Source organism: Mobula hypostoma, chromosome 15 (genome assembly GCF_963921235.1).
Source record: "Mobula hypostoma chromosome 15, sMobHyp1.1, whole genome shotgun sequence".
NCBI classification, from domain to species: domain Eukaryota; kingdom Metazoa; phylum Chordata; class Chondrichthyes; order Myliobatiformes; family Myliobatidae; genus Mobula; species Mobula hypostoma.
Genome location: NC_086111.1, coordinates 50,412,587 through 50,433,402, shown reverse-complemented (window position 1 = coordinate 50,433,402; position 20,816 = coordinate 50,412,587). Strand labels below are relative to the sequence as shown.

The 20,816-nt window shown below is 39.4% G+C and overlaps 1 protein-coding gene across 7 annotated transcripts in view; it reads right to left on the bottom strand.

Moving 5' to 3' along the window:
- The window catches only part of cfap20dc (CFAP20 domain containing), a 488,877-nt gene that overhangs the window by 75,709 nt on the left and 392,352 nt on the right, over positions 1-20,816 (bottom strand). For 5 of the 7 annotated variants that reach the window (XM_063067989.1, XM_063067990.1, XM_063067994.1 and 2 more), the window contains one exon: positions 13,965-14,053. The exons of 1 other annotated variant lie outside the window; for it this stretch is intronic. In XM_063067989.1, coding sequence (XP_062924059.1) covers positions 13,965-14,053 — 89 coding nt within the window. Of the gene's footprint in view, positions 1-13,964; positions 14,054-15,618; positions 15,733-19,985; positions 20,030-20,816 lie in introns of those variants that run through there. One more of the 7 variants, XR_010020441.1, reaches the window with a different exon arrangement.

Below are 20,816 nucleotides of genomic sequence, written 5' to 3'. Positions count from 1 at the left end.
TGGAGCGACGGAGGATGAGAGGTGACCTGATAGAGGTGTATAAGATGATGAGAGGCATTGATCGTGTGGATAGTCAGAGGCTTTTTCCCAGGGCTGCAATGGCTGCCACAGGAGAGCACAGGTTTAAGATGCTTGGGAGTAGGTACAGAGGAGATGTCAGGGGTAAATTTTTTTATGCAGAGAGTGGTAAGTGCGTGGAATGGGCTGCCGGCAACGGTGCTGGAGGCAGATATGATAGGGTCTTTTAAGAGACTTTTGGATAGGTACATGGAGCTTAGAAAAATAGAGGGCTATGGGTAACCCTAGTAATTTCTAAGGTAGGGACATGTTCGGTACAACTTTGTGGGCCAAAGGGCCTGTATTGTGCTGCAGGTTTTCTTTGTTTCTATGTTTCTATTGTTAGTTAAGCATACTGGTGAGTGTGATTTTAAATGTTGCTGCTGTAATGAAAGTGTTTCGTGCTCGGGATCAATAAAGCATTATTATTATATCTTTGTAATTGCATCAATATGTTGTGCCCAGGTTAGTTCATCAGAGATGTTGACACCCAGGAACTGAAACTAGTAACTCTGCCCACTGCTGTTTCCTCGATGACGACTGGTACAGGACTGATGAGTTCCCTCGACTTCCCCTTTCAGGAGACACAATGAATTCCTTGATTTTGCTAACTAGTGCAAGATTGTTGTTGTGACACCAGATGATCTATCTTACTCCTGTAAACCTCCCCGTCTGAGCCTTGACAAACATTTGTGTTATTGACAAATTTAAGGATGGTGTCCGAGTTGTGCGCAGCCACATAGTCATGGGTGCAGAGACAGTAGAGTACTGGGTTAAGCAAGCATCCTTGAAGTGTGGTGGCATTGTGTTTTGGCGAGGAGATGTTATTTCCCATCCACACTAACTGTGGTTTCCTGATGAGGATGTTAGGGATCCAGTTGCAGTCCTTGTTCAAACACCATCTTTTTTGCCTTGGTCACAATGTAGCTCTGCCCACAAAGAAAGGTCAGACCAGAAGACATAAGAAATAGGAACAGAATTAGGCCACATGGCCCATCGAGTCTGTTCTGCTCTTCCATCATGGCTGATTTATTATCCCTCTTAACTCTGTTCTCCTGCATTCTCCTCATAACCTTAGATGCTTGTACTAACCAAGAACCGATCGACCTCTACTTTAAATATACTTAATGACTTGGCCTCCACATTCATCTGTGGCAATGAATTCCACAGGTTCAGCGTCCCCTGGCTAAAGAAATTCCTTCTTATCTTTGTTCTAAATGGACGTCCCTTTATTCTGAGGCTGTCCCTCTGATCCTAAACTAACCTACTGCAGGAAACAATCTCTCCACATGTACTCTCTCACGGCCTTTCCATATTTGATAGGTTTCAATGAGATCCCACCTCATTCTTTTAAATTCCACTAAGTACAGGCCCAGAGCCATCAAGCACTTCACATACATTAACCTTTTCATTTCCCCGTATAATTCTTTTGAACCTCCTCTGGACCCTCTCCAATGCACCACATCTTTTCTCAGATAAGGGGCCCAAAACTGCTCACAATACTCCAAGTGCAATCTGATCAATGCCTTATAAGGCCTCAGTATCTCATTCTTGCTCTTATATTATAGTCCTCTTGAAAGGAAGGCTAACATTGTCTTCCTTACCACTGACTTAACTTGCAAGTTAACCTTTGGGGGATGCTGCACGAGGAGTCCCAAGTGCCTCAGTACCTCAGATTTTTGAATTTTCTCTCCATTTAGAAAATAGTCTACACCCTTATTCCTTCTAACAAAGTGCAGAACCATATACTTCCCTACAGTATATTCCATCTGACACTTCTTTGCCCATTCTCCTCATCTTCCAAGTTCTTCTTCAGCCTCCTTGCTGTCTCAACACCATCTGCCCCTCCACCTATTTTTGTATCATCCACAAATTGGCCACAAAACCATCAATTCTGTTCTTCAGATCTTTGACATATAATGTAAAAGGGAATGGACCTAATACCGAGCCCTGCAGAACACCACTTGTCACGAGCATCAAACCATAATAGGCCCTTTTTATTCTGACTCTTTGCCTCCTGCCAGTCAGCCAATCTTTTATCTGTGCTAGTATCTTTCCTGTTATACCATGGGCTCTTATCTTGTTAAGCTGCCTCATGTGTGGCATCTAATCAAAGGCCTTCTGAAAATCCAAGTAAACAATGTCCTTTACACATGTCTGTTATTTCCTCAAAGAATTCCAACAGATTTGTCAGGGAGGTTTTCCCCTTAAGGAAACCATGCCGAATTTGGCCTACTTTATCATGCGCCTTCAAGTAACCCGAAACCTTATCCTTAATAATGGATTTTTTCCAAACACTGAAGTCAGGTTAACTGGCCCATATTTCCTTTCTTCTGCCTCTCTCCCTTCTTAAAGAGTGGAGAGACATTTGCAATTTTCCATTCCTTCAAAACCATTCCAGAATCTAGTGATTCTTGAAATCATTAATGCCTCCACAACCTTTTCAGCCACTTTTATCAGTACCTTGTGGTGTAGCCCATCTGGTCCAGGTGGCTTATCTACCTTCTGACCTTTTAGCTTCCCAAGCACTTTCTCCTTAGTATTCGCAACTACACTCATTTCTTTCCCCTGACACTCTTGAAAATTTCTGACATACTGCTAGAGTCTTCACAGTGAAGACTGATTCAAAAAACTTGCTAAGTTTGTTTGCCATTTCTTTGTCCCCCATTACTACCATTTTTCCAGTGGTCCAATATTCATTCTCACTTCACTTTCACTCTTACAATATCTGAAAAAGCTTTTGGTATCCTCTTTGATATTACTGGCAAACTTAACTTCATATTTTATCTTTAATTTCCTTACAGTTTTTTTTAGTTGCCTTCTGTTGATTTTTAATAGCGTCCCAATCTTCTAACTTCCCACTAATTTTTGCTATATAATATGCTCTCTCTTTTGCTTTTATACTGTCTTTGATTTCCTTTGTCAGCCATGGTTGCCTTATCCTCCCTTTAAAATATTTCTTCATCTTTGGGATGTGTTTATCCTGTGCCTTCTGAATTGTCCCCAGAAACTCCAGTCATTGCTGCTCTGCCATCATCCCCAATAATGTCCCTTTCCAATCAACTTTGGCAAGCTCCTCTCTCGTACCTCTATAATTTCTTTACTCCACTGTAATATTGATATATCTGACTTTAGTTTCTCCCTCTAAAATTGCAGGATGAATTATGTCATATTATGATCACTGCCTCCTTAGGATTCCTTATCTTAACTCCCTAATAACATCTGGTACATTACACAACACCAAACCCAAAATTGCCTTTTCCCTTGTGGGCTCAATCACAAGCTGCTCTAAAAAGCTATCTTGTAGGCCTTCAAAAAATTCTCTCTCTTGGGATCCTGCACCAACCTGATTTTCCCAATTTACCTGCATATTGAAATTCTCCATGACTATTGTAACATTGCCCTTTTTACATGCCTTTTATATTTGCCACTGAAATTTATACCCCCATCTTGGCTACTCCCTGCCACTAAAAGGGATCTATATATAATTCCCATCAGGACCTCTCTAACCTTGCAGTTTCTTTAACTCTACCCACAAGGATTCTACATCTTCCGAGCCTATGTCACCTTCTAAGGATTTTATTAAATATTTTTTACCAATAAAACCACACCATCCCCTCTGCCTACCTGCCAGTCCTTTCTATGTTAGGTGTATCCTTGGATGTTAAACTCCCAACTATGATCTCCTTTTACTCCTTTCAGACATGTCTTAGTGATGCCCAGAATGTCATACCTGCCAGTTGCTAACTGCACTTCAAGGTCATTGACCTTTTTCCCTATACTGCGTACATTCAAATATAACACCTTCAGTCCTGCATTCATCACCCTTTTTGATTTTGCCTCTATGTTACATTTCACCACATCCACTGAATGCAACCTTGTCCTATATTCTGCCTGTCCTTCCTCACAGTCTCACAGTGAAGCTAGATGGGAGAGAATGGAAAAGGGCTGGAGAGGAAGGGGACTGGACCATAGGAGACAGGGAAGAAGGAGGGACACCAAGGGGAGGTGATAGGCAGGTGAGAAGATTCCTTCCTCTCCAATCCTTTACCTTTCCCACCCACCTGGCTTCACCTATCACTTTCTAGCTATCCTCCTTCTCCACCTCCACCCCCCCCCCCAACCAAGCCACATCATCTTTATTCTGGTGTATTCCCCCTTCTTTTCTGGTCCTGAGCAAGGGCTTGGCTTGAGACATTACCTGCTTGCTCATTTCCATCCATAGATGCTGCCTGACCTGCTGAGTTCTTCCAACAGTTTATGTGTGTCTTTTAAAGAAAGCTGGTGTTACTACTAATGATCACTTCTAGAATTTTAATACACTTCTAATAATGGTTAACAATGATAGTATAAAGTGAAACAATACTTACTAACAAAACCAAATCTCAATCGTTGTGCAAGATTATAGCCTGAAAAACATGGAGACAGCGCAAAGCTGTGTAAACACAATATCAGTCAAATTCTAAAAAGGTGAAGCAGGCAAGTTGATGACACTAGAGAGAATTACAGCTTGCATGGTGTTGGAACAACAGCTCAGTTGGGCTGACTATTTTCTGAATATGCCTGGCTCATTTTAAGAATAAGGGAGACACAGTGCTGCTATCTGATAGTTTTGGCACATAGATTAAATCTTGATCTAAGGTGCATTTAAGTGGAGTTTGCACATGGGTTTTTGCCATCTTCCAGCTTCCTCCCACAACCCACAGATATTAACCAGTCACTTTTCAATCTAGATTAAGTGGCAAGAGAAACAAAATGATCCTGATGAACATCTGAGAGCACAAAAATGGTGGCGAGAACTATGAAGAGCTGGATTAGTGCAGGGAGAGGAGTGAATACAGGACTGCTTCCATGTTCAAGGATTTGTCAGTGGTCCCATATGGATATGTCACAGTTATCACCAACTTAAACCAAATAACTTTTATGAAGAACTGCATGACAAGTGTGCACCTACAAAAAAATTCCGAGACTTCCCCAGCCAGAAGCCCTGGCTGAACCAGGAGATTTGTAATCTGCTGAAGGCTAAATCTGTGGTTTTATGACTGGTGAACAAGAGTCATCCAAGAAATCCAGATACAACCTTCAGACTGCCACTGTGACTGCAAAGAAACAATTCTGGACTCCAGTGGAGTTACAAATGGATGTTGGGCAGCTGTGGTAGAGCTTGCACATTATCACTACCTTCAAGGTAAAACCAGGGAGGATACAGTAAGTGGCAATGATGTATCATCTCCAAATGAGCTCATTGCCTTTCATGCATGCTTGGAAGGGAGAACAATGACACATCTACATGAACGCCCCTATAGCTCCTGATGACCCTGTAATCTCAGCCTTCGAGGCCAATGTCAGAGTAACCTTTAAGAGGATAAACCCATGAAAAGCAAACAGCCCAGACAGCATACCTGGTCAAGCGCTGACCTACAGTATGCAGGCCAAATGGTTGGTGTATTGAACGACATCTTCAACCACTTGCATCTATGGTCTGCGGTTCCCACCTGCTTCAAAAGGGCAGCGATAGCTTAAGGAGATCTGACATTTCACCATCTACTCCAATAAATTTCTACAGATGCAATATTGAAAATATCCTGGCCAGTTGCACTGTGCCCTGGTACAGAAATTCCAATGAAGAGGAACAGAAGGGGATGAAAAGATTGATGGACATAGCCCAGACCATGATGGCACAGTCTTTCCCGTCACTGACCACGTTTAGATGAGGCTCTATTCTAAAAAGCTGGTATCTGTTATCAAGGATCCTCACTATTTGGGTCATGGCTACTTCCATCTCTTACCGTCAGGCAGGGGGTATAGAAGCCTGAAGTCCCACATATCCAGGTTCAGGAATAGCTGTTTTTCGTACAACAATCAGGACTTTTAAACAATTTGAATGACTCTAATCCTATTTCAGCATTGGAATATGACAGTCCAGCTCTTGCTACACAATGCCTTTGCTTCTTTTTTTTTGCATTAATGTCTTGCATTGCACAGTACTTTTGTTCTCTTCACTGTCTTGTTCATTTGTCGCATAAATTATATACACTCAGTATCCACTTCATTGGGTACAGGAGTGGAATCCAGTGTGGGCTTCTGCTGCTGTAGCCCATCCATTTCAAAGTTTGACGTGTTATAAATTGAGAGATGCTCTTCTGCACACCACTATTATGACTGTTGCCTTCCTGTCAGCTTAAACCAGTCTGGCCATCCCCTTCTAACCTCACTCATTAATGAGGCTTTCTCCTCCATAGAAATACTGCTCACTGGATTTTTTTTAATATTATGCACTATTGTCTATAAACTCTAGAGACTGTTGTGCATGAAAATCCCAGGAGATCAGCAGTTTCTGAGATACTCAAACCACCCTGTCTGGCACCAACAATCATTCCACAGTCAAAGTTACTTTTATCACATTTCTTCCCCATTCTGATGTTTGGTCTGAACAACAACTGAAGCTCTTGACCATGTCTGCATGTTTTTATGTATTGTGTTGTTGCCATATGATTGGCTGATTAGATAAGTGCATTAATGAGCAAGTGTAGAGGTATACCTAATAAAGTGGTCACTGCTTATTTTGTCTGTTATCTGAATGGATGTGTCTGTGTTAAAGCAGTAATCAAATATGTCATTGTACTAGTACCTCACAGTGCCAATGACAATAAACTTGACTTGACTTGAGATAAACACATTCCTGAGTTGCATGTATTTACACCAACTATATCTGAGTTAATGCCAGGTTCACTGAAATCATCCACTTTTAAGCCCTAATTGTTTTACACATGTTAGGAACCTGATTACAAATTTATTTTTCTATCTCTCTTAGACTTATTAGAGTCTAGAGTACACTCCCAATAGCGTGATTGCTGCTCTTTTATTCTTTAGTTCAACCCATGTGAACTTCTTTGATGATCCTTCTAGTATACTCTTTTGCAAAGCTGTGATTGTTTCTTTAACCAATATTGCCACCAAACTCTTTTATTTATCCCCCTCTCTACCTTGTCTGAAATTTTGTAACCAGGAATGTTAAGCTTTTGGCCTTGTTCCTCTAAATTACATTTCCACGTACATCTATGTCTCTAACTCACTTTTATTATTCACTGCATTTAGGGATATACCACTCAGCAAGGTCAAACTTCTATTTTGTCTGGTTCTAACTTTTAATTTCTCTGCCATCATGTTCCCTCATGCCTCTACTCTTATTTTCTGTCAGCCTGTAATCATTAATTTTTTTCATTTAGTGTACTCTTTAGAGATGTGGGGTGGTCATATCATGAAATGCACTTTGCCTTGCAGATTGACAGCAATGACATCATCCATTGCCAGAGCGCAGTTGCCTCTGGCTGCTGACACTTCTTGCCCTGTGGTTGTCCAGAACTTGGTAAGTGCTGGGAATCTCACATGGCAGAAGATCCGATAGGCGTGAAGTGCTTTGCCATGCCTCTTCCTACATCAGCTCATTTACTGGTAATCGGTAAACAGGATGGTGCCTGTTTAAACTTAGTTCTTTAAAAATGCAGCTTCACTGTTGTCCATAATTTATTAGAGGCCTTTGTTCATCAAAGTTTACTTTTTATAGAGACTACACCGAGTGGTACTGCATGCTGTGGTATAATACAAGATATGTTATCATGATCTAAATGGATAGTAGTTAAATCCCTCCAGCTAAAATTCAATCAAATCTTGTAAATGAAACAGTTCAACAACTTGAAAAGCCTCATATGCTCTTTGTTAATGAGTGTGATTTGCTGCACAGTAGTAACACTGCCAGTTAAATTACATACTCATACATGGGGACTCAATGATTCGTTTGGTGAAAAAAAAGCCAAGGGAAGTTGGTTGAATTAAATGATAGTCTTAACAAAAATATTCAATAAAGTTGGCATTGCAGCTCCCTGACCAACTGTCAGAGATGTGCTTTTTCTAAGGCATAGAAATATCCCTTAACTCACCACTAATTGAGAACCTTCCTTGGAGACATCATCATTGTTGGGAAAGGAAGTACTGTAACAGGAAGTATCCTAAGGAGGTTAAGTTTGTAACTGCTTATTGCAACAGTGCAAAAAATGGCTAATTTTACATTTACTGTGGTGGAATTAATCTGGAGGTGGTTGATGCTGACACTGACAAGCTCTTCATCACTCAGCATATCCATACATCAAACACCATGTTAAATTTTAAACCAAAAAATATAAATAGCAATTTGCTAGCTTTGAATGGGGGGTGAGCTAGAAATACCATAGAATATAAAATATGAATAGAAAAGCACTTTGTTGGACCATGAACAGTTTTGCATAAGGATCCCTGGCAGTAAAATTCTATTCTGTCTGAGGGCTGAGACGTTTACTGAGACATTACAGGTATGATTCAGAGTTAAAACAAGGCAGGTGATTTTGAAAGAATGGAAATCTGAAATGGAATTATAAACTTTATTGGGCTGGAACTTGCTACAAACAGCAAGCTGCCAATGCACTTAGTAGCAAGCTGACATACATAGATTCACATACTTGCTATTGACCAATGAGAACCTGCCAATGTCACCTTGCTCATATGTGCTATTACATTCCCAAATGGAGAGGTCTGTGCAGTCGCAGAACCTTGTGTATAATGCTGTAGCGAGGGGGTGGGGGAGAGCAAAACAAGTTCCACTCTCAAAACAGCTAAAAGAAACACTGACAACTGACTTAACTATGACCTTAAGCTTAGGAAGTTAAGAAATAAAGGCAGATATAAGCTATTTATCCTCTTGTATCTACTCTGTCATTCAAATAATATCATAGCTGATCTTGAATAAACTCTAACCTGGGCTTCCAGCCAAGTACAGATATTGATTATAACCAATGTTCTGATGACAAACTCTGCCACCTTCATCAGGGAAATCATGTGCAGATCCTTTCCCACCATTGAGTACATTGACATGGAGTGCAGGCACAAGAAAGCAGCATCCATCATCAAGGACCTTCACCATGCAGGTCATGCTCTCTTCTCACTGCTGTCATTGGGCAGAAGATACAGAAGCCTTGGGTCATTCGGCCTTGGGTCTCATACCACCAGATTCACAAACAGTTATTAGACTGATGAAGAGGGTGGAATTTGTCACTGAAATGTCAGCTATACAGTAATGGATACCAGTACCTGGCTGGAAGCCTGAGAAGAGTTTATTTGTCATCTTGTTTTTACCAGAATGTCACCTTCCTGTAGAGGGTCTATAATTCTCGATTCCATTTACATCCAAAAACCAAAAACTATCTTCCCTTGAAACTCATCACTAAGGTCTAGGACCTGGGCCTTGAAACCCCCCTGTACAATTAGAGCCTTGATTTCCTTACTGGCATACTCACCATCGGTACAGGTGCACCACAAGGCTGTGTGCTCAGCCCCCTGCTCTACTCACTTTATACCTATGGTTGTCTGGCTGTATTTGAGTTTGCTGATGACACTACTGGCAATCAAAGGTGGTAACAAATCAGCATATAGGAGGGAGATTGGAAATCTGGTTGAGTGGTGCCTCAATAACAACCTCTCACTCAATGTCAGCAAGTTCAGGGAGCTGATTATCAACTACAGGAGGAAGAAGCCTGAGGTCCATAAGCCAATCCTCATCAGGGGAACAGAAGTGAAGAGGGTCAGTGGGTTTAATTTCCTTGATGTTAACATATCAGAGGTTCTTTCCTGAGACCAACTTGTAAGTGTCATCACAAATAAGGTACAACAATGCTCCACTTTCTTATTAGTTTGAGTAGATTCAGCAGATCACCAAAACATTTGACAAATGTCTATAAATTTACAGTAGGAAGTATTCTAACTGCATGCAGCATGGCCTGGTATGGAAACATCAATGTCCAGGAATGGAAATGTCTACAGAAAGTGGTGGATATCACACACAAATCCCTCCCCACTACTGAGTACATTGACATGGAGTGCTGGCACAAGAAAGCAGCATCCATCATCAAAGACCTCCACCATGCAGGCCATGCTCTCTTCTCGCTGCTGGCCACTGGACAGGATGTACAGAAGCCTTAGGTCTCATACCACCAGTTATTAGACTACAATCACCAGGCTTTTGAACCTGTATGGGTGACTTCATTTACAACGATTCTGAACTGATTCTGCAACCTACTCACTTTCAATGACTATTTACAATCACGTTCTCAGTATTACTTCCATTTGCACGTTGGTTGTTTGCATGTCTTTGTATGGCTTTTCATAAAATTCTACTGTATTTCTTTTTATTTGCTGAATTGCCTGCAAGAAAATTAATCTCAAGGTTGTATATGGTAACATATGCATACTTTGATAATAAATTTACTTAGAACTTTGAAAAAGCTATCAGCTCCTGCCTTGAATATACCCTGCAACCGATCCCGCACCGTCCTCTTGGTTGAAGAATTCATTAAACTCTAGGCAAAAAAAAATCCCATCTGTCTTTTGTGGCCTCAGTTCTAGCCAACTTAGCCAAGGGAGGTATCATCCCTCCATCTACTCCATCACAACCTGTAAGAGTTCTGAATTTATCAGTGAAATAACCTCTCATTCTTTGAAACTGCAGACCCAGTCTTCTTGGACAAAAGCCCCCTTTCAGCAATCAATCTGATAAAACTTCTGTGTGCACCCTCTTTTATAATACATCTTTCCTCAAACAGAGAGATCATTTTTAAATATAATCTTTCAGGTGTTACTTCAACAGGGCCCTGCATAATTTCAGCAAAACTTTTTAATTTGAGACTTGTAATGAAGGACATGATATTATTTGCATCCCAAATTGTTTGCTTTGTCTGCATAGTAATGTGAATGATTTGTACACAAGAGCATTTGAACACCAACACTTAAATTTTACTGTCTGCGTGAGATGATGCGACTTTCGAGAGACTTTGAGACTTTTACTGTGCCATGTCCGTTCTTATCAAATTACGGTATTGCTTTGCACTGTTGTAACTATATGTTATAATTATCTGGTTTTTGTTAGTTTTTAAGTCGGTTTGTCATGTGTTTTCGTGATATCACTCTGGAAAAACATTTTATCATGCATTACTAAATGACAATAAAAGGGGGCTGCCTGTCCTCATAATCATAATAATACAGCATACTGAAGGTCCAATGTGTTGCTGTCAAGGCTGATCATGCAGATTTAATGATCCAGATCCTGAGCTTGACATTGAGTAGAAGGGCGCATGCATGCGTGCATGTGTGTGTATGTGTGAATTATTTTAACATGAAGCAGTTGACGCAAATCATCTAATGCATTCATTTGATCTAGTGGCAAGAAATATCAAGATTTTCTCACCTAAATAATTAATATTCACAAATAGATTGGTGCTTGTGTGGGAGCTTTTAAACATGCACGTGCAAATAGGTACTTAAGGTGGACACAGGCACAAACATCTTGGTGCAATGCCTTCTCCCCATTCCTTCCCCAATCCATCCACTCTTCCTCTTAATTTTTTTTGTCCCTGATTTTTTTTCTCTTTATCATCCACCATCATTCTGCTTTTTGACCTCCTTCCACCCTCCCTCAGTGCCCCATCCATCAACCATTATACCCTGCCTTTTCCCTACGTACACTCAAGTCTGGCTCCAGTTGCATACCTTGACCAAACTGTTTACTGCATACACGTCAACACTCACAGGCACATACCCAACAGCACAACTATCCACGCTCACAGCCATCCTCTTAATCCTGGTGCTCCAGGAGTATTATCCCCAGTAATTTACATAGATAATGCAGAAACACTCTGTCGCTATTAATTGCAACCACCTTCTATATAATCAAGTCAATTAAGTAGTGTAATTGGCTAACCGTGATATTTTCCAAATCACTTGGTTTGCAAAAGAGCATTGTGTATGGCACTTTTAAATCAATACAGATCTCCAATATACTGGTTATACAACACTATAAATATATCAAAGTATAAAATGATTCCACTTACTGTTTCATTCTGTACTATTAAATAGTCCCAAATGCACAAAAATACATGTTATTTTAATCAACATCTACTCTAATATTTAACTTAATTGGCATTTTAGCCATAGTGGCCTAATTCATTGCAGCTGGATGTAACAGCAGGTGGAATATTTGGAGCTGCAGTAATTATCATAAACTTTACATATGCATCACCACAAGCATGTAATGAGGTTAGTGAACACAGGATGATTTCAGTAACAGAGATCAAAGTTCCAAACACTTCATACCTTACCAGTTATATTATAGACTTAAAATGTGCTGAATGCGCAGCTTTAACTGTTACAGAGATTTCTCATAATGGTGTTGGAAAGAAAAAGTATTAAATATTAAACAAACATTTGCAAAAAGACCAAGGCATTTCCCCCAGGCAAGCCAATATTATGATTGTTACCAACCAGGTCTATAAAGACCAGCTCCTCTTCATGCCAAATATTTGAACGTTTTTTCATTCCTCAGTATTAAGAATGAGCAAATTCTTTGTGATATTAACAGATAATGCTAATATCAACTGCAGATTTAGAATCACTTCGCTGAAAATCCGTGCAACTAATAATAATCTTGATTTGGTAAAGCCTGCTTCACCTGATGTTGTGGACATAGGATATGTGAATTAGGTGCAGAAGTATAACACTCAGCACCTTGAGCTTGCTCCCACACTTAATGAGATCATGGCTTATCTAACTGAAACCTTAACTCTGCATTCCTACAACTCCACCATAACATCTCACCCTATTGCTGATCAAAAGTCTATTTCCAACTTAAAAATATTCAAGGATCTTTTTCCTCTACTCTTGGTGGTGTTCTGAAGACTTGCAACCTAAAAGAAAAATGTTGCTCTTTCTCTGCCTCCTTTTAGACTGTGATCTTCAGCTCAAGGTATACTTCAGAATTTTTCCCTGCAATGTCCCTATCTTATCTTATGTCCCTATCTTTGTGGCCTAAGCTAGAAGGAGATGAGTTATACAGCTCTCGTTACATGCACATGCAGTTCAACTCTTTGAGTGATTATGCAGAAAGTTTGGTTAATAACTCATCTCCTTCTACCTTAGGTCACGAACTTATCAATCACCCCCGCTGTAGACACTTTCTGGAGGTCCAAATTCATATGCTCCATGATCGCTGGACTAAGTGTGTAAATGTAGGAGGGGACTATGTTGAAAAACAAATGTGCTAGGTTTTCTAAAATTGACTTCTTCTATCTTAGGCCATGAACTTATCAATCACCCCTCGTATCTTTTCTCTGAGAGTGTCCTAAACTTATAGAACTCCAATATAAGTGTTAGCTTCAGTAAAGGTGCAGTGCATAAATGCAAACAACAGATCAAACTACATATTTTTGTACATTTGCTGTGTGATTAAAAACGTGAAGGCGACAAGATGTTGGAAGAAAAATTGATAAATAAAAAATTTGTAGCCAATCCTAAAGTTAAAAGCACAATGAAAATAACTGTAAATAGTAAGATCCTCACAAAGGACAGAAAAGGAATAACACAATTTTCAATTCTGATAAAAGGTCATCACTCCAAGACATTAACTCAGATTCTCTCTCTACAGATGCTGTGGAATCTGCTGAATATCTCCAACATTATCTGTTTTGACTTCAGATTTAAAGTATCTGCAGCAATTTGCTTTTCAATATGAGCAAATAATTAGCAAAAGCAAAGAGGAATTTCAAGGGAGCAATTTAACAAAGTGAAAAAGAAATGTTACATGGCTGAAACTGCAACGTCATGACATCAGAAACACACTTAACGAACCTGATGTTTTGTAGATTTCCTCAGGGATAAATTGCACATTCATGAAGTGGATGTAGAATACTAACTGAAGGATACCAATGTACATTGTGGTAGCAGTGTAGGAATAATTGACACATCAGCATGAATGCAGCAACACATTAAGATGAAGCTTTGATAGTACTAATGAAAATTTGAAATGTACAGTCATTATCTGAACGTACCGTGGATTTGAAAGAAGAAGAGGATTCATTTTTTTCTGAGACAGGGTCAAAAGCATTTCATTCTGGTAGTGATGGCCTTGATTGACAGGCTGTAAAAGACAGGAACATTTGTGAGGTAATGACATGTAAAGATTCTTTTAAACTGATACTTTTTTTAATCAAGCAAGGGAAGTCTGGAGACAGATACTCCTAAAGGACTTATGAAATATAAAAGAATGAATATAAAATTCTAGCCTTTGTCCTGGGCTGAGTTATAGCGAGATGAGTTTATTCAATTTCTAATTGCATGATCTCTCTGGTGACTGGAAGTGGGAAGCTCATTATCTTTCAAATGAAATTAGTTACTGGAGTTGCTTCACAGGCATTTAGAGCAACAAAATTCTGCAATAGTTTATTAAAAGGGAATAAAAACATTGTTATCAATTACAATAGAAAAATAAGGGAATGAGAAGACAAAAACTTACCACAACTACATATTGCAAAATTGAGCGTGTTCTCTTTTACAAAGACTCTCAGCTAAAGACATGATGATCAAATGAAAAAGGCAAATTCTTCTGTCCAGAAAACTTGAAACAAGATATTTGTCTAGTTTTCAGCTAAGTGAATATTAATTATCACACAAGAAATGTGTTATATTAGATTTTGTAAAACACTGGATGAATGTCTGTAAGGCCAAAATGACAATTTACCTCTTTCTGAACTCTCAGAATGTGGGTTCTGTATGTATGTCAAGAGTTTTGATAGTTGACAATATGATTTTATAAGTTCAAAGGATTGTTGTGTCCAAAATATTGGTAGACTAATGGATGAGGAGTGACCTTTACAATGTCTAAATGATTTATGAGGATATGCTGAACACTGTGTTAATGGACACAGGATGTGTTCGAAAAAAAGACAGGCTGTGATGAGACAAAATATCAAAGAGTTTATCTGTCTCTGCCTTGTGAAGCCTGTGAATATATTGGGGTATCTTTTCTGATTTTGTTGGGCCAGAAATCATGATCTAGGACTCAGGGGTGGTTTCACAAGTGAGTCAGAATTTGGAGTTCCCCTGATAACAGCGGTCGTGGAGCATATGGATCCCTTCTTTGTAGAAGTCGGCATCTTGAACCTCCAGAAGTGGTCCACAGCAGGGGTGATTGATAAGTTTGTGGCCTAAGGTAGAAGGAGATGAGTTATTAACTTCAAACCTTCTGCATAACCACTCAAAGAGTTGAACTGCATGTGCATGTAACGAGAGCTGTATAACTCTTCTCCTTCTACCTTAGGCCACGAACCACCCCTGCTGTGGACCACTCCTGGAGGTTCAAGATGCTGACTTCTACAAAGAAGGGATCCATATGCTCCACGACCGCTGGACTAAGCGTGTAAATATAGGAGGGGACTATGCTGAAAAATAAATGTGCCAGGTTTTCTAAAATTGACTCCTTCTACCCTAGGCCATGAACTTATCAATCACCCCTCTTATTGATGCACATTTCTGGTGAAGTATTGAAATAACATTTGCTACCTATACATTGTAAAGTGGCAAATCACAACTGTGTCTATCACAATGCTTTCCTAAACTTACAATTTCCACCACACAGGACAAGCGCAAAAAGGACATTGCAAAGCAATAACCTCAAAGCTACTCTGAGTCATACAATAAACTCACTTGAACATTTTTCCCTGTTTCTTCAATGTCAATGGGTCAGGAGACTGGAATTACATGTCTGACACAATTGCGAGAGTACTTTCATCACACGAACAGCAGTGATTTAAGAAGGAACTAAATGGAAATGCACAGTAAAAGGTAACATTGCCAATGAAGCCCACAGTGCAAGAGAGAAATGTATGTCTGTATCCTAAAATGAAAAGGGCAGCTTACATTCTATTTCCATGTATAGAACATACATGAACATTTCTTCACACAAATGAAAATATTAACATCTCAGACTTAGTAAATCCTTCAACAACTATATTATTTGTAACAAAATATCCATGTTCTCTTCCCTATCAATGTTTAATATTTCAAATCAATTACAGTTCCAATTCACCTTTTTAATCAATTCTTTTTGGATAACAATCAGAAATGTAGAATTCATCACTAAAATTTATGACAAAATAGAATCATATGGACAGTCCATTATTGCATTGTTAAATCACAGATTTTAAAAGAAATGCTGCAGTTACTTTATAATTGATGTGCAGTTCATTTGCACATATGGAAGGTCTCTACTAGACGCTAGGAGGAGCTGTAACCTTATTTTTACATTCAGAGTGCTACCATAGTTATATTATTGAATCTTTCTGAAATCTTAAATTTCTGATCATGCATGAAATGACTGCGGTCAGATAAGCCACAAATTACATGACTGGCCATTACAAAAGCTCTATTCCTCATACAGAAGTTAATAAGTGACATTTATCCTGTAATTCACTACTACAAAAATATCTGAAAGGAACAAAAGTGAGGTCACCTTGTTAAATTTCAAAACATTTGCTTTGTCATTGATAATACAGCATTTCAATATAATATCAGATGCTTACACTTAAACAAAATAAAATTGCTTTGTTCTACTGTATCAGGTAATGCCCACTTGTTCTTGGTATGAAACTAAATCAAAAGGACTTTTATCAACACGCAGAAATAACTAAGAGAATATCTGTTGTATAGCACCTTACACCTCCTTTGGTAGAGAGGTATAATAGTAAAATTTAAGAGGCATGATAAACAGATAGAGAATGGAAGGATTTAAACCATTAGCAAAGGCAAATGCCATTGTTGCAAATCGGCATCATAGTCGGCACAGACATCTTGGACAGAAGTGCCTGTTCCTGTGCTCTACCCTTCTGTGCTCTAACATCACAGAAAGGGGTTACAACCCGAGTCAATTATGCACTGATTGAGTTTCCTAGGCACAGTACACAGTGTACATGAGTTACTAACTTGGTGAAGTTAAAATGCAGGATTTCACCTTGCTAGGAATAAGAGAAAGGTGGAATATAATTTTAATGGCAACAGATTGGGAAATTTAATTGTCAAAAGAACTGCTTGTCCTGGAGCACCTGTCATTGACAGTAAACATGCAGGTGCACCAAGTGTTAAGAAGGAAAATGGCTTGTTGCTCTTTAGTGCAAGATGTTTTGAGAACAGGAGGAAAAAAATTAAAAGCCCATGATGATACCGTACCAAGGTATAGTGTGTCATTTTTGGAAAGGATATGATTGCCATGGGAGCATGCAGCAAAGCTTCACTAGACTAATTGCTGAGATGATGGGATGATAGAACTGTGGTAGGAGAAGAGACTGGGTCAACTAATCTGCATTAGGTGAAGTTTAGAAGAATGAGGATGATATGATATGCAATTCTGACAAGGGTAGACAGACTCAGGCAGGCTGTTTTCTCTGACTGAAGTATGGAGAACCAGCCTCAGGAAATTGAGTAAAACACTGAGAACTGACATGAGGAATTCTCTATCAGTGAAGATTGCAGAGGCCAATTCAGTAATTAAGTAGGTTTCCAGACACAAAAGACATCAGGACTTATGGGGAGAGAACAGGAATATGGTGGATTGGTCATGATTGCTATGACTCATGGGGCATGCTCAAAGGGCCAAATGGGTTATTCCTGCTTTTATTTCTTGTGTTTTTAAGTCTGTATTAACCTCAGGCAATAGATAAAGGAAAGTGACTTTTTGCAAAATATTGACAATCAGATTTTCTGATCAGATTGATAATTATTAAGCCAACTGATGAACACTTTGTAAAGTAAATTGACAATTTGCAGTAAATACTGGACTGAATCACATTATAGCTTGCCACAGTTCTAAAGAGAACCACTGGTCACTACACTGAATACATCCACATATCTATGCTTGCATACTGTTGTGTTGCTACCACATCAATATTGAGCAGAGTCCAGACCAGTATTTCCTTTGGAATTTTGAGATATTCTCAAATGATGCTTCAAGGTCACCCAACATCTCAGACAAATAGATGGAGCAGAGAAAAGAAATATCAATGCATATGTCCCTGAAAACTGCCACGTGTAGGAAAATAACTTGCACATTAAAAACTGTCTCCTTCCATTCAAGTCAACATTGACAAGTTTAACATTCTCACCAAGCCTGTCTTATGCATCTGTGGGATGGCAAGGCAATCTCCGCAGCCTTTTAAATTTTCTGCTGACAGCTACATATTTTTCAGTTGCAATGAAGAGTAATTATTCAATCCTACTCAATAAAATCACTGGACTAAAACAAAATAGTATCCTGCTTTGAAAGGAATAATTTGAAAAAGAATAATAATATTTAGTTTTGAAATCATAGTTATCAAACCAGACTAAAGATTCTATAATATGGAAATTTTAACAGGTATAATGGCAAGCTAGCCATAACTTGAATTTAACTCTGTAATTTTTCTCTTTATGTGACTTATTATAATCATTATCACTTCAGAACAATTGTGCAGTAAATCCAGTTCATCCAAAATATATCCGTTCCTTGTGTGCTTTAAATGTGCTCTTTAATCTCATTTTTTATCCTACATTTTCCTTTAAAATTTCTAAAGACTTAGCCAATAGCATTCATATGAATGTAAAAACTGTCAACGGGACAAACTTGACTGTGCTTTATTGAGTTCTATTCAAACCACTGTCTGTAAGGAGTTTGTACATTCTTCCGTTGACCATGTGAGTTCCTCCGGGTGCTCTGGTTTCCTCCCATAGTCCAAAGACATGCTGGTTAGTAGGTTAATTGGTCATTGTAAATTGTTCCATGATTAGGCCAGTGTTTGGTCGGGGATGATAGGCGGCGTGACACAAAGGGCTGGGAGGGCCTGTCTTACGCTGAATCTCAATAAATAAATTTATTTACTTTTTGTGGCCATGCTACTTTTTCAATGGAAAAACAAATAGCAACAAGGAGGCCTACAGAATTGAGAATGATGGGCTGATGAGTGGTCTGCAAAAATAACCTCGCACTCAATGTCAGCAAGACCAAAGAATTGATTTTGGACTTCAGGAAGGGGTGCTCAGGAGACATACACCAGTCCTCATTTGAGAGTCAGCAGTGGAAAAGGTGACAACATCTCAGAGGATTATCTGGGCCCAATACACTGATGCAACTACGATGAAAGCATTCCAGCGACTTCACTTCATTAGCAGTTTGAGGAAATTTGGTCTGTCATCAAAGACTCTTGCAAATTTCTATAGTTGTATGGTGGAGACCATTCTAACTGCCTACATCACAACCTGGTATGAAGCCTCCAATGTACAGCATTGCAAGAGGCTGTAGAGAGTTTTAGACTCAGCCATCTACTTCATGGGCACAACCTTCCCCACCATCAAGGACATCTTCAAGAGGTGGTGCCTCATCACTTAAGGCTGATTTATGCTTGTGTGTCAAATGGACGCCATAGCCTACGCACGTTGTGAGCACTTATACTCGCGCGCTGGTGTGTCTGCGTCGCTCCACAATTCGCGCATGTCATGCATGCGCACACACCTGCCCATGCAAGGCTTCATGGTCATGGTAGTCTTTCTCGGAGTAAACAAGTTTAAAGAGAGCGTCTTTTTTCATAAAAGCGAAACGTGTCCTCCATAATTTCGGAGGTCTGTAAAGCTTTATGGAAAGCATTGCAGCCAGAGTTCCTTCCCTGCCCTTCAGTCGCCCAATGTGAAGCTATTGCAGCGTAGGAGGAAATGCGATACTACCAAGCGGACCAATCACAGTTGTTGCGGTCTGCGTTGCCGCGACGTGTAGTTACATTTTGGGAAAGGTGCGCGGCTGGCTACGGCGTAGGGACCCGCGTCGGCTCTGCGTAGGGTTCGCGGTGACACTGTACCTACGGCATCGATTTGACGCAGAAGTATAAATCAGCCTTAAGGATCAGCATTAGCATCCAGAACATATCCTCTTTTCATTACTACCATCAGGGAGGAGGTACAGGAGCCTGAAGGCCCACACTCAATAATTTAGGAACAGCTTCTTCCCCTTCACTATCAGATTTCTGAATAGTCCATAAATCCATGAACCTTACCTCATTATTCCTTTTTTTGTCTCTTTATGTGCACTGTACTGTGGCTGCAAAACAACAAGTTTCATGTCATTTAAGACAGTGATTTAAGATGTTTAAGACCTGATTCTGAAAAGCTATCACTCTGCATCTGTATCTCGACAAATTTCAGTTTGGAATTTTTTGGAATTAATGTGCATCTGTCAGTTTACAAATTGCATATGAGATCACTGACCTACATATCTGATTTTGAATATGTTCCCATATCTGTGCTGACCTTTTTGTCCATAATTAGGAGTGGATTCTTTTATGTCTTTCTTACTTAAGTGTTTGTTTGAGGAAGATGTTTTCCCCTAGAGATTTGCGGAACATTGTAGAATTATATTAAAACAGAAATATGTTTTCTTTTACCACTACCTGAACAAGCAGAAAGAGGTTTGATTTAACATCTCATTTTGATATATGGCACTCTAACCAAGCAGTATTTCCACAGTATTACAGTTAAGTACAGGGGTATCACACTCTGTTACGCGTATGAATCCTGTGATGTAGTGGGGGGAGATGGCCAATGAATAAGCAAGCTGCCATTTTGTGATCATGCAATGGGTAAGATTTTACACTTACTTCAGAAGATTAATTCATTTTCTCAAACTAAACTTATTTGTCCATCCAAGACCAGCAAAAAAAACAAAAACAGGGTAATAAAACTACAAGCCTTCAGCTACTATAGTGAGTTGACCAAGTGTCAGAAAAAAAAGCTTGTCCAATACTACCAGCCAGCACTGACAAGTTTTAATGGAGTATCTTCCTTTCAAGTTACATGTCATTCCCTCCTTCAGTACTTTTTTTGAAATG